Source organism: Protomyctophum parallelum (genome assembly GCF_964188405.1).
Source record: "Protomyctophum parallelum genome assembly, chromosome: 3".
Classification (NCBI taxonomy): Eukaryota; Metazoa; Chordata; class Actinopteri; order Myctophiformes; family Myctophidae; genus Protomyctophum; species Protomyctophum parallelum.
The window spans coordinates 22,990,244-23,004,040 of record NC_139698.1 but is presented as its reverse complement, the minus strand read 5'-3'; the positions used below and the strand labels follow the sequence as shown (position 1 = coordinate 23,004,040).

At 44.9% G+C, this 13,797-nt stretch overlaps 1 protein-coding gene across 3 annotated transcripts in view; it reads right to left on the bottom strand.

The window, feature by feature from the left end:
• Positions 1–1,267: 1,267 nt before the first annotated feature.
• The window catches only part of tax1bp1b (Tax1 (human T-cell leukemia virus type I) binding protein 1b), a 39,291-nt gene continuing 26,761 nt past the window's right edge, over positions 1,268–13,797 (bottom strand). For 2 of the 3 annotated variants that reach the window (XM_083761318.1, XM_083761319.1), the window contains exons 13-18: positions 13,323–13,448; positions 12,178–12,264; positions 8,840–9,059; positions 6,654–6,823; positions 4,352–4,440; positions 1,268–3,214 (exon numbers count right to left, since the gene is read on the bottom strand). In XM_083761318.1, the coding sequence (XP_083617444.1) occupies positions 3,016–3,214; positions 4,352–4,440; positions 6,654–6,823; positions 8,840–9,059; positions 12,178–12,264; positions 13,323–13,448 (891 nt within the window). In that variant the 3' untranslated portion in view covers positions 1,268–3,015. The remainder of the gene's footprint in view (positions 3,215–4,351; positions 4,441–6,653; positions 6,824–8,839; positions 9,060–12,177; positions 12,265–13,322; positions 13,449–13,797) is intronic. The other variant, XR_014569049.1, reaches the window with a different exon arrangement.

Sequence of the window (13,797 nt, the reverse complement as noted above, 5' to 3'; positions counted from 1 at the left end):
GACACTGTGTCAATGCCACAGACAGGGCCAGGCGCGCCTGACTTAACCTGCCAGTTATAGGTAAAGAAACGTTGAATATGTATGTGTTTGGTTCGAAAACACCCCAGAGAATTACCTGCAGGAAAGTGAAGGCTCCTTTGAGAAATATTAAGAACAATCAAAGCATTGATGTCCATTTATTGGAAACACCCAAGTTGAGCTCTTCTATAAAGCGCCAAACGGAAAGATAAGGAGGGACTTGGAAGCAAAAGGAATGCCCATAGCAGATGTACCATCATAGGGATGGATGCAGTGGAATTAGGAGTCCTAATTGGCAGAGACCAATATTGGAAAATGGTCACAGGAAAAATGGAGACTGAATGAAGGACTATAGTTGCACTGGAAAGTGTATTTGGATGGCTGGTGCAAGGAGAAGTCACCACGCTAAATATCATAACTGAAGTTGTGGACATTGAAGTGTGATGCACAGCGTCCCCTTTTAAGGGAAAGGGAGGGACGTTAAAGCAGAGAAATGAACCAGAGAACACAGTACAGGTCGCGGTGCGTCTTGTTTTGAATTCTTAATTGTGTTTCGAACGACACCAACGAAAATCTAGAATCGGGTTATATTTTCGTTTTAAACACCTATTTCTAAGTTTTGAATGAACAATTTCTAAACAGTATTCAGAAAACGAACCATATTCTATGTTTTAATTTAACATTTATATATTTGACAAACAGTTTTCAGAACACCAAACCGTATCTGAATACCGTTTGTCAAATACGAAATTAGAATTCAAATGACCGTGAAATACACGGACCTTGATGGTACCCCAACTTTCAGCAGCTGTCAAAAAATGGTGGTTGAATATAAACCAATGTGGGATATGTTTGTACTAGACACCTTTACAAACACATTGGTGAAGAAAAGTCTTGGTAAGAAATGTATTCCCAGATTTGACTGGCAATACTGATAATATTCCCTGACTACTTGTGGTTAGAGTGTCCGCCCTGAAACTGGGAGGTCGGGGGTTCGATTCCCGACCGGGTCATACCAAAGGCTGTAAAATTGGACCAAATGCCTCCCTGCTTGGCACTCAGCATCAAAGGGGGGTCAAATCAACTAATCAAATGATTCCCGAGCGAGGCACGGCTACAGCTCACCGCGGCTTGGAGATGGGTCAAATGCGGAGAACAAATTTCACTGCGGTAACGTTTGTGACAAATCGTATGACTTTGAAGAGCATGGTTCAATGTTCCAAAGGTCACATACTGCTAGGAGAACCACTTGGTTTGAAACAGACTTTTATTTAGTTTATGTTCGATACATGAGACTCACAAAACAGAAGTCAAATAAAGCATCTATGACAGAAATAACTTATTTATTCGTAAAATAAGAACCAAAGAAAAATAATCTAAACACAAGGCCTGGCATGCAGCGATGACTAGCTGATGATACAACAGGTGTTTTGTTTTGTTAGCCAGACGCGGGGTTAAAGGTCATGGTAAAAACAAACAGAAGAAACCAGCTAACGCTAACATAAAGACATCTCTTTTTAAATACACAAATCAGGTCAAACTTTTCACAACATTCACTGGCATTAATAACCTTATCCTAAAATAAATGATTTTACAATATAGATAAAACCGGGTTTTCGATGTAATTTGCAGAAGCAAGCATTCACCCCTGACTGCATATAGTGCACCACGGCTGGTTGTTATTCCAAAAGTGATGGGACACCTGAATGGCATGCCGAATTTATATGCTCTGCCGTACACGGCGCAAATAGCTGACCCACAAGCTCACAGCGCATCGCATCGTTGCTGCGTTGTGAGCTTGTAGAGGCATGCCTTTTTCGCCACGCAATGCCGTCCGTCGTGGTGTGACAAAATATGAAATCGCACTTATGACGACCGACCCATTTGGTTGGAAGGGTTCGAAATGTTGAAGATTGGTAAACGACACTCGCTGCGTCTTTCCCTGATTTGTGACGTTTCAAACGGATCCAAGAAAGATCTGAGAAGACTCGAGTTAAAGGTGAGCCTAAAGAACAGTCTCACCCCTATTCCAAACGTCCAGGCTGCTACTCATTGATGTTAATTGGCTCTATGCACACAGAATAACTCTTCCTACTTCCAGACCACGTCCTTCACAGGTGTTACCGATGATAGTAATTAAGGCTCTGTTCCATTTAATGTACAGTGGTTTTAAAACTTTAAAATCTCAAGGACCCCCCCATTAACTCTCAGAGTTACACACCCGTACGGGGCCATACAAGGACATTTTGAGACCCACCCACTGGGTGTAGCAGAGCCCAGCCAACATGCACAATAGCAGCACCCCGACTCTGTTTGACCAGAGTGGAACAGAGCCTTAACACCTGTGAAGAAAGTAGGGAAGGGTCCCAAGTTATTTCCAAAATGGCGCGTATGTATAGAGCCATTATGCGTTCTCCTGGTGCCCAAATTCTGGCTGTAGAAATAGGAAACCAGCAGTACCAGGGGGTCCCGGGGAGGGACCAGAGTTGGGAAATGACGGCACCAAATAAATCACTGAAACCACCCCCCAATAAAAACAACATTTGGATTTGCTAATGCACATTTGCCCCTTGGACACGCGTTGAAACCTAATTTATATGCCACAGTACGACAGTACTGCAGCTTGCCGAAACTAAAAACATCTCAAGCTAAACGACGCATTGTGATTTGTGAGTGAATATCGGTCGTTTTCGGAAGCATCACCGCCTTGCGATGCAGTATAAATTACGCTTGACTAAGTCAATTGTTTGTTCCTCTTTGTTTTTGGAGTGCCACACCACCTTTGGGAGAATTTCCTCTAAGTTAGAAATCACAAAGCGAAAAGCCGTCAATAAAAACAGTCGCTATCGGTCACACTGTTACATACTGAAAAAGGGGTGCAGAGTAGTGCGATTTTATCTCAGTGTTGAGTGGGTAGGGTGGGGTGGGGTGGGAGGCATGTTAGGCTCATTGCTGCCCGCCCCCCCACACACACACCCGCAGACTTCAAATTGAGTTTTAATCAAAGTTGAGCACGTTCCCGTCAAAGTGCGTGAGCACGTGGTTCTCGAAGATCTTCTGGTCGCAGTCCAGCGGGAACTGCTCGCTGCACATGGGGCACACCTTCCAGTGGCTCTCCACGTGCTCCTCGAACTTACTCTGGTCGTAGTTGGGTGGGAAGATGACCCCGCACAGCGGACAGCGCTTCATGTCCATGCTGCGCATCGGACAACCAGACAGGAGAGAGAACATCGATTGGATAACAGAAACAGGGAAAAAGGGGGAGAAAGAGATGAAAGAGGAAAAGGGAGAAAGAGAGAGAGAGCTTGTGTTAACCGATTAAAACCTGACGTCAATTGTCTTCTAAATCTTCAACATAAAAAGGTAAACATTGAAAAACCTGTTTCTATATCAGTGGTGCTCAAACTTGTTCATGTCAAGTACCCCCAAAATGGTATGCGTTTGGCCGGCGATCCCCTGCCGGTCGCCCAGAAGCAAGGATTTTGAGTTTAAAAAAAAACGTTCACTGTGAAAGAATATATATTGAAAGACTTGCATAAAATGTTCCAGGGATAATAATAAAAAAGCAGATCTACAAGCTTATAGCGCGTCACTTCGTGCCGCGCTATGAGCTTGTAGATCTGATCTTTTTTTTGAATAGCCCAAAGTATATACGGTTAAACATCCCACAGTTGCTTTTACCGGTTGGAGCGGGTTAATAATAAGCGAGTGGAGTGATGATGCAGGCAAAGCAAGGCACGCTGGGCTAATAAAGAGCATCTGTGTGGTGGTCTGCGTGGGTGGTCCGCTGGGCTGCTACTAGTACTAACATCAACATCAGGACACAGAGCGGGGCGCGGCTGTGTGTTACAGCGGATAACACATGGAAACAATGCACAGGTGTGGGCCACGCAGTGTTGATTTCATCGACTAATACTTCCCACCGACGAAAACTAAATGGAAACTTTAATGAAAACTAAGCTATGATGACTAAAACTAAATGTATTGATAATTTCGTTAACAAATCAAAACTAGACTAAAATGTTAGGAAGGGACTAGTGGACAAGAGGTCCAGTATAAGTCATTTTACACTTGGTTGCATGCTGAAAATAAGCTCACGTGTTGCGCTGACGCGAGTTTGTAGATCGGCTATTTTCAGCAAGCTATTTTCAGCAAGTGTAAAATCAGTAATTACAAAGCCAAAATACATTTCTGTCGACTAAATCAACTGTAGATTTAGTCGACTAAAATCTTATATTTAGTGGACTAAAATGTGACTCTAAAACTAAAATCTGTCAAAATCAACCCTGGGGCCAGGCAGGCTGGCCTGGGACCCAGAAGAGGTTAAACGCACCTGGAGTCAAAGCAGAAGGCAGTTTGTCCTCCTTCGTTCATGAAGGGGCTGTGGGGTTCAGTCGCTGCGGGCTGCTCATTGGCGTTGCCCTAAGAAGTCGGAATATGATAGAAGAAAAAAAGATTATAATACTGCATATCTACATCTTACGGAGATTATTTTACCCGACGGCAAGAGTGGAGAGTCTGTTCCCATCTATTCAGGTTCAACGTTTTTCCTTTACAACATAAATTAAAGTCCATGACTGTCCACACGAGCCATGGTGGTTTAAATCCTCTGAAATACCATCTAATTTATATACTGTAAATGTACATCAGCACAAAGCGCTCGGAAACTTAACTTTGGTCCGTTATTTCTCTCCTTTAATAATACCAATTGGTGCTGTATTTTAGATCGTTTTTATTGTTGATTAGTCACCTAATTATACTATACAACGAGGTATAGCTAGCATTAAGGATCGGGCATTCATGGAATGAGAAACACAGCTAAATGTGTGGGTAGCGCCTCCAAAACATTTGCCAAAATGGCAAAGGGTTGGTATTCAACCCTTGCTTTGAGTTGCTTAGTTAGTGGATTGGATGATTGCACTCTCCCACAGTAAAAAAAACAAACACATTTATTGGCCATTTTTACACTTTATTAATTTTACACTCAGTGTTGGGGAACTCTGTAGCATCTGGAAGATCCATACACAGCTTGGTATTGTATGGGGCAGTATGGACAGAACTGATTGAAGCAGTGTTGTTTTCGTCGACTAAACCTTTTTTCGTCGAGTGCCTTTTTTCACTGACGAAAACTAAATAGAAACTAAATGAAAACTAAGCTATGATGACTAAAACTAAGACTAAATATATCGACAATTCCGTCAAGAAATAGAAACTAGACCAAAATGTTAGGAAGGGACTAGTAGACAAGAGATCCAGTACGAGTAATTTTACACTTGCATGTTGAAAATAGCTGATCTACAACATCGGCTATTTTCAGCAAGTGTAAGAATAGTCATTACGACGGCATCAAGGCCCGCCAAAATACATTTTAGTCGACTAAATCACCTGTAGATTTAGTCGACTAAAATCTCATGACATGTAGTCGACTAAAACTAAACCAAGACATTCCAGGTGACTAAAATGGGACTAAAACTAAGTGAAAACTAGACTATGACTAAAACTTTGACTAAGAAATTTGCTGCCAAAAGCAACACTGCACAGGACAGAACTCGTCAATGACTGAAGGCAATCTCAGTGCAGTGAGATATCGTGGGATGGCATTCTGGAGCCAGCTTGGCGATCCCATATCTTACAGAATCTGGGTCCTAAACGCCATCCTCCAGGATGACAACGCTAGCCCCCCCCCCCCACCACCTCCAGAACTTGGGAGTGGAGAGAGGATGGAACGGGCCTGCCGTGAGTCCAGAAACCTCAACCCAATTGGAACACTTGGTGGATGAGCTGTACGTGCTAAGAGTGACCAACAGAACCACGTTGGCTGACTTGCAACAAAACCTGCATGGTTGAGGAATGGGATGCCATCCCACAGCAACATGTGGCTGGGTTGGCGACCAGCATGAGGAGGAAGGAGGAGGTGCCAAGCTGCTGCTGTGGCTGCGTTTGGACCTTCCACTCGTTACCGAGTTCCCCAACACTCAGTGTCAAATTAATAATTAAAGTGTGGGAGAGTGCAAAAACAAAAGGGTGAATGGTCTGGATAAAGTAACGCTGTGGTAGAGTAGAGACATCCAAGCAACGTCTCCAGGCGCTACCCCTGAGAACTAGCCCCCCCAAAACATAGGGATGTGCACTAGGGCATTCACTTCTAGTCATTTTTACTAGTTGACTAGTCGACTAGTTAAAAATAAATAAATATTTGTACATTTAAAAACGGTGTACATTGACTATAATATAACTATTATAACTCTATAACTATAATCTACCTGATCCTGAGGCCTACAAAAAAAAATCTTTATCAACTACCGGTAGTCAACTAGTACCAACAAGGTTGACTAGTGGATTTACTAGTCGACTAGTTGCTTAATGCCCTAATGTGCACCGGTGGTTTTCAACCCTGTCTTCTTCATCTATATTCTCTAATTGTGTAGACTTCTTGTAAATTAAGTAATGCAGATGTTTAACAATAATTTAACCCTTGAGCGTAAAATGAAACGTAATTCTCTCTCTCCCGTAATTTAGCTGGGGACCACCTGGAACCCCCTCAAGGACCACTGGTTGAAAACCACTGAGATGCTACTACAGGAATAAAGCGCGATATATTCTTCATATATCACGGTGGACTAGGACATTATTACATTATTGTTGTTGTTGTGCTGCTCCTGCTCCGTGTCGTCGAGCGGCGCGTCGGGCCGGCTGAGGTTGCGGGCGGGTTGGATGCACACCACGTTGCTGTCCCAGGAGGGGGGGCCCACGGGGGGCAGGCGCAGCAGCTGCTCGTCAGAGAACGGCTCGTCCAGCTCCTCGTCTGCCGAGAGAAGAGTCGCACAACACGTTACGGGCGCAACGTCCGAACAGACATTTCTAATGAACTCTATTAGTGCATGGTTTGTTGTTGGTTGGTTCTGGATCGTTGGAGTCACAGATCATTTAATATAAAAACTTTAATCCCATCCCGCGGGAATGAATGTCATCCTCTGGTGCGGGTCACATTATTTTATTCTATACATTTGATCTCTGACGATGCACCCGTCTCTGAGCTGATCAGGTAAGTGTACATACTGTAAGACTTTGTTGTTTCCAGCTATATATATATATATATATATATATATATATGTGGCGTCTCGGGCCGGGACCGCGCGCCACGGTATAGCCACCTCGGGGAGAGAGACAGAGAGACAGGCAGAGTCAAGCGTTGCCAACGGCAACGAGGGCGGGTCCTGGAAGGAAGGTACATCCCAGCCCGTCTCCTCGTCTGCCTTAACAAGCCACCTGCTGCGCGACCACACCCAGGCAGGTTTCAAAAGGCTCTGTCCTGCTGTGCTCACACTCTCAGACTCTCCCGAGAGACAGGCTGGTGTGCGGCACCCGGTAAGACGGTTCCATATTCTATTCCCTCTCCTAGTATTTCCAGTCATGAGTGAAATGTGATGACAAGACTAATTGTGTGATCTCTCACCTCTCAGGCTCACCTACCCTGTCCGTAGGGGTGCATGTCTTTTTTCCGACACTCTTTTAGCCGACAGGACAATGGTCCAACAGTTTCGGACTATTGTCTGAAATACCGTCTTTTTACTCCAACAGTTCGACACGACATTAGACAGACAGAAGTTCCCGCAATAGTCAGACAAACCGTAGGTTAGACAGGTACACCTTAGGTTAGACACCCCTTGGGTTAGACGGGACAATAGTCAGACAAACCGTAGGTTAGACAGGTACCCCTTAGGTTAGACACCCCTTAGGTTAGACGGGACAATAGTCCGACACGGGAGGGGAGGGGAGGAGTGGGGTGCTTGTGTGTGCGTGCGTGCGTGCGTATACAGTGTGTGTGTGTGTGTGTGTGTGTGCGTGCGTATACAGTGTGTGTGTGTGTGTGTGTGTGTGTGTGTGTGTGCGTGCGTGCGTATACAGTGTGTGTGTGTGTGTGTGTGCGTATAGTGTGTGTGCGTGCGTCATCGTATTTATTATTATTATTATTAATATTTATATTTCATCGTATTTATTATTATTATTAGATTCCACACACACACACACACACACACACACACACACACACACACACACACACACACCCCCTTCCTTCCTTCCTTCCTTCCTTCCTTCCTAGGGCCCTAACTGGGCCCTAACTGGGCAGTGCCAGTGGCTACGGATCCAAGTAGGAAAAGAGATAAAATAATAATAATAATAAATACGATGAAGTATAAATATAAATAATAATAATAAATATGAAGTATAAATAATAATAATAATAATAATAAATACGATGAATTATAAATAATAATAATAATAATAATATTAAATACAATGAAGTATAAATATTGATAATAATAAATACGATGAAGCACGCACGCACGCACGCACGCACGCACACACACACACACTGTATACGCACGCACGCACACACACACACTGTATACGCACGCACGCACGCACACACACATCTGTTATTTTTGAACATTTAAAAAAGAAGTCTGGAAAGTGTATAAGTGACATTTTCAGAGGGCGTCATTTTGGGGGGCCCTGCTTTGCGTGGGAAAAGATTGGACTACAGAGTTGGAAGGCATTTTGAAGAATCGGCACCCAGGTCTTAATGTAAAAGATGTGATGAGTACTTTTTTCCAGCACTGCCTGCGATGCGAGTGTGCATTAAGTTTCCCACCCCTGAACTACAGAGTTGGAAGGCGTTTGATGAATCTTCCCCAGGTCTGAACGTAAAAGATAGATGCGAGTACTTTCCCCCACCACTGGCTGTGTGAGCGTGCATTACTTTCACAGAGGTGGATCAGCCAGGTGTGGGGGGGGTCTGGTGGTCAGCCTGACTGACCTTTAGCGTGTGACTGTGAGCTGGCGTAGGGGTTCCCGTAGTGCAGCTGGTGTCCGGGGCTCTGGGTGGAGACCAGCAGAGGGCTGGGGGCGTCCTGGCTGTAGGGCAGAGGGTACTGCAGGAACACCGGGACACTGCTGCTCTGGCTGCTGCACTCCGTCACGGTCAGCTTCTCACCGTGAGACTGAGAGTTCTTGTTGCCGCCGGTCTTCGACACGTCCTGATGGGAGAGAGAGAGAGAAAGAGACGACGACATCAGAGACACATACTGTACTTCCCACAGATTACACACACACCCAAAGCCAGTTTGAAACTATTATATGACCAACGACAAAAGAACCCTCTCATATCTATTGGGAGAAATACGAGAATGTGCAAACACAGCAGCAACAGTTGGTAAATGGTGCATTTATATAGCGCCTTGATCCAAGGCGCTTTACATAGATTGTGCATGACATGCATTACATTCACCCATTCACACACAGATTCATACACCAATGGCGGCGGAAACCATGCAAGGCACCAACCAGCACATCAGGAGCAATTAGGGGTCCAGTGCCTTGCTCAAGGACACTTTGACACTAACTCAGGGGGAATTAGCCAATGGAACCAACCAACCTAAGGACTACTATCTGTAGTAGTAGACCTACTGCACTGTACACAGAGCTGATACCTTTAAACACATCTTAAACCTGAGGTTTTTTTTAAACGATCATCTAGCCCTGCTTTGTCGCTTGTTCAATGTCATGTACATCTACTATTGTTTTGAAAAAAAAAATAATAATCTTGAAAATGTGAAAGCATTCGTAGAATGGGCCTCAGGGTCTTTACTGGGTTAACATAACTCTAATATCTAGTACTATGGTAGGGCTTGACTTTTTCCCGCCACATGGGTTAGGGTTATTCCTCAGTTATAATCGGTTTTGCATCGTGTGTGGCGCACTGAAAATAGCCACTGTGCAAGCTCACGGGGAGCTTGGAGATTGGCCATTTTTGGCGCATGACTTCAAAAGAGTCAAAATGTTATTTTCAGGCCAAAGACCTCTTAGCTGAGAGAGATGAAGCAGGGACCCCCACTACATAGACCTCTTAGCTGAGAGAGAGATGAAGCAGGGACCCCCACTACATAGACCTCTTAGCTGAGAGAGAGATGAAGCAGGGACCCCCACTACATAGACCTCTTAGCTGAGAGAGAGATGAAGCAGGGACCCCCACTACATAGACCTCTTAGCTGAGAGAGAGATGAAGCAGGGACCCCCACTACATAGACCTCTTAGCTGAGAGAGAGATGAAGCAGGGACCCCCACTACATAGACCTCTTAGCTGAGAGAGAGATGAAGCAGGGACCCCCACTACATAGACCTCTTAGTTGAGAGAGAGATGAAGCAGGGACCCCCACTACATAGACCTCTTAGCTGAGAGAGATGAAGCAGGGACCCCCACTACATAGACCACTTAGCTGAGAGAGAGATTAAGCAGGGACCCCCACTACATAGACCGCTTAGCTGAGAGAGAGAGACGAAGCAGGGACCCCCACTACATAGACCTCTTAGCTGAGAGAGAGATGAATCAGGGACCCCCACTACATAGACCTCTTAGCTGAGAGAGAGATGAAGCAGGGACCCCCACTACATAGACCTCTTAGCTGAGAGAGAGAGATGAAGCAGGGACCCCCACTACATAGACCTCTTAGCTGAGAGAGAGAGATGAAGCAGGGACCCCCACTACATAAACCTCTTAGCTGAGAGAGAGAGAGATGAAGCAGGGACCCCCACTACATAAACCTCTTAGCTGAGAGAGAGAGAGATGAAGCAGGGACCCCCACTACATAGACCTCTTAGCTGAGAGAGAGATGCAGCAGGGACCCCCACTACATAAACCTCTTAGCTGAGAGAGAGAGAGATGAAGCAGGGACCCCCACTACATAAACCTCTTAGCTGAGAGAGAGAGAGATGAAGCAGGGACCCCCACTACATAAACCTCTTAGCTGAGAGAGAGAGAGAGAGGAAGCAGGGACCCCCACTACATAGACCTCTTAGCTGAGAGAGAGAGATGAAGCAGGGACTACATATTGTATAACATTGTGTTGCATATTAGACGTTTTCACAGATATCTTCATAGACTTGTTTAACAGCACTGTCATTGTGTAGCTTTTTGTTGGATCCATGTTCATGTGTATTTTCAGACGGTTACATGTAACAACTTAAACCCCCAATACTTAGGTGTTGTGAGCTTGTAGATCTGCTATTTTCAGGTAATGTTTCCCTCAGAGTAGGGATGCTAGGGTTCAAGTGGTAAAAAAAAACGTTCCTATGAGTAAGGATGGAGCTTGAAACCCGATACCCGAAAAGGCCCGATAACAAGCTTATTGAGTACCTGGTATCAATAAGCTTTGGGCTTATCAAGCCTGTTATCGAGCATAGCGGCCAAGGACGTCATGTTTAAACAATCAAGACAAGAGGCGATCAAGCAATAAATCTAATCACCCATGCTGGCACAAACATGTCGGTCTAAAAGCGTATTGATACCTGCCAGCAAAATTACCCTTTTAAAGTGATGGTACACACATTAACCAGTTAACAGTTTCTACAATATTGTTTTCCAAAAGTAAAAAAAGGCCAATTGCCTTCCGTCCGTCAGAAAAGTACTGCATATGAAAGCCTAGAAAAAGGCAGTGGTTCTGTTCAGAATTTGTCGTCGCTAGCCTTCCCACAAAATAATAGAAAATGCTCGATAAGAACCCGGAGCCTGATCGATAAGGTGCTCATTATCAATAAAAATTAACGAGCTTCAAAGACGCGACATCCCCCTGTAGTAGACCCCTGCCAAGAGAAAGGCATGTTGGACTCTCTATGCTATGGAATCCAACTTGAATCCATGCAGAGAACACAGTCACACAGCGAGCGGAGGGGAAGCTGTGGATTCTCGGCTCCACTCTCTCGGTCTCACAAACAGTTTAATTAGCGCCTTTGTCGAAAAAAGAAACTCCTCTTGTTTTCAAAGAGACGGGAGGCTCAAGGGTTTTATTTGACGTTTGTATCGCAGGCGCCAATTTTATTTACAGTCTAAAACCTCAAATTGGGTCATTTTTTTGCTCTCCTCTGAGCTGCAGCAGTGGCTGCCTTCGGAGTTGTGGGGTTCTGGGGCCTGACGCGGACCTTGCTGTGGTCCGGAGTAATTGAATGGAAAATCGGAACTCATTTACTTAGCTTCTCCAATTAGAGAGACATTTTAAAACGCAGACCAGATTGGGAAAGGGGGGGGAAAAAGTAGCTTTTTTCTTTTCTTTTTTGGGGTGAGAGAAGTCTATAAAGAAGAAAATGAAAGCCGTCACTAACCCCCTCCAGTTTTTCCTTCTCCTTCATCAGGACTGTGATTGAATCCTTGAGTTCCTTCACTTCTCGTCCCTTCTCTGCCACCTGGCTCTGCAGCCCCGCACACACACACAGACACACACACACACACACACACACACACACACACCGAGAAAGAGAGGAAGAGGTTAGTGTCAGTGTCACGTTACGTGCAAGAACTGACGTGGCTCCCACAGCTCAAAGAGCGGAAACCTAGAAGTACTCCGGGTCCTTCAACGCGTCACGTTAATTGATCGTGGCTGTCAAAGGCTTCCGTCTCGGTCGAGGCCTAATATATGTACAGTAGAGCTCAAAGCAAAACAACCTGTTTGAATCCCCCCCCCAGGCGCTGAGCAAATATCCGGCCGTCCCGAGCCAAGCGCTGGCGTCGTGGATTCCTCCGGAGCTCGGCCTCGACTGTCTCCGCGGCCTCACATAAACAGCAGTAAAAAAGGGTCTTCTCTGAGCAGGCTGGCCCATAAACAACGCTGTCAGAATGGGATTGTGGTCGGGCTGGACAGATGGCATCAAAGGGCTGGAGGAATCGCTGAGCTAGAGCAGCCACACACACACAGCCATGAAGAACCCCAGACTGTCTCCCTGTAGTACAGACTGTTGTGTCCCCAAGCCAAATGAAGACGGGTTGACCACAGTGTCGACTAAAACTGAGACAAAAAATGTTCGTCGACTACCTTTTTTTTTCCACTGACGAAAACTACATGGAAACTAGGGATGTCCGATGCTTCCGAACCGATCTTGATACCTCAATTTCTGTGTTAGCCGATACCGATACCGATACCAATGTCGTGATCTCATGTTGTGTTTATAGATATCTAGCTATATATCTCGTGTTGTGTTTATAGCAGACTCCTCACTCAAATGTGCCCTTACTCCTGTGTCGGATCGCTGGTTAGACTGGCATATTCACCGATACCGATATGACACGATATGACAAATAAGGGCCGATCCGATACTTTTCCCCGATACCGATACAGTATCGGGACATCTCTAATGGAAACTAAACGAAAACTAAGCTATGACTAAAACTAAGATTAAATATATACTGACAATTTCGTCAACAAATAAAAACTAGACTAAAATGTTAGGAAGGGACTCAGTGGACAACAGACCTTGTAGCGGTCCTCCTCGGCAGCCAGCTGCATCTTCAGCGCGTCGTTGATCTTCATCTGCTCCCTCAGTTTCACCTCCATCTTGGCCAGCTCGTCTGCAAACATGCAGCTCCTCTCCTTCTCCTCCTGCACAAGGATTCAAGCATCAAGAACGGAGACCAGATTCTACAAATAATGTCTTCTAAAAACCCTGACAGTTTTCTGGAAAAACCCTTATGTTTCTACATACTCAAAACAATTTCATGTCAAGGAACCCCCGAGAAGAAGTATGAGAACTACTGACATAGAAACATCAGTTTGGTCTTAAGAACGGAGACCAGATTCTACAAATAATGTCTTCTAAAGACCCTGACAGTTTTCTGAAAAACCCCTATGTTTCTACATCTCAAAACTATATCAGTACTTTTACCGAGAAAAAGTACTGACACAGAACTATACTGGCATATAAACATCAGTTTGGTCTTAACGGGTTAAA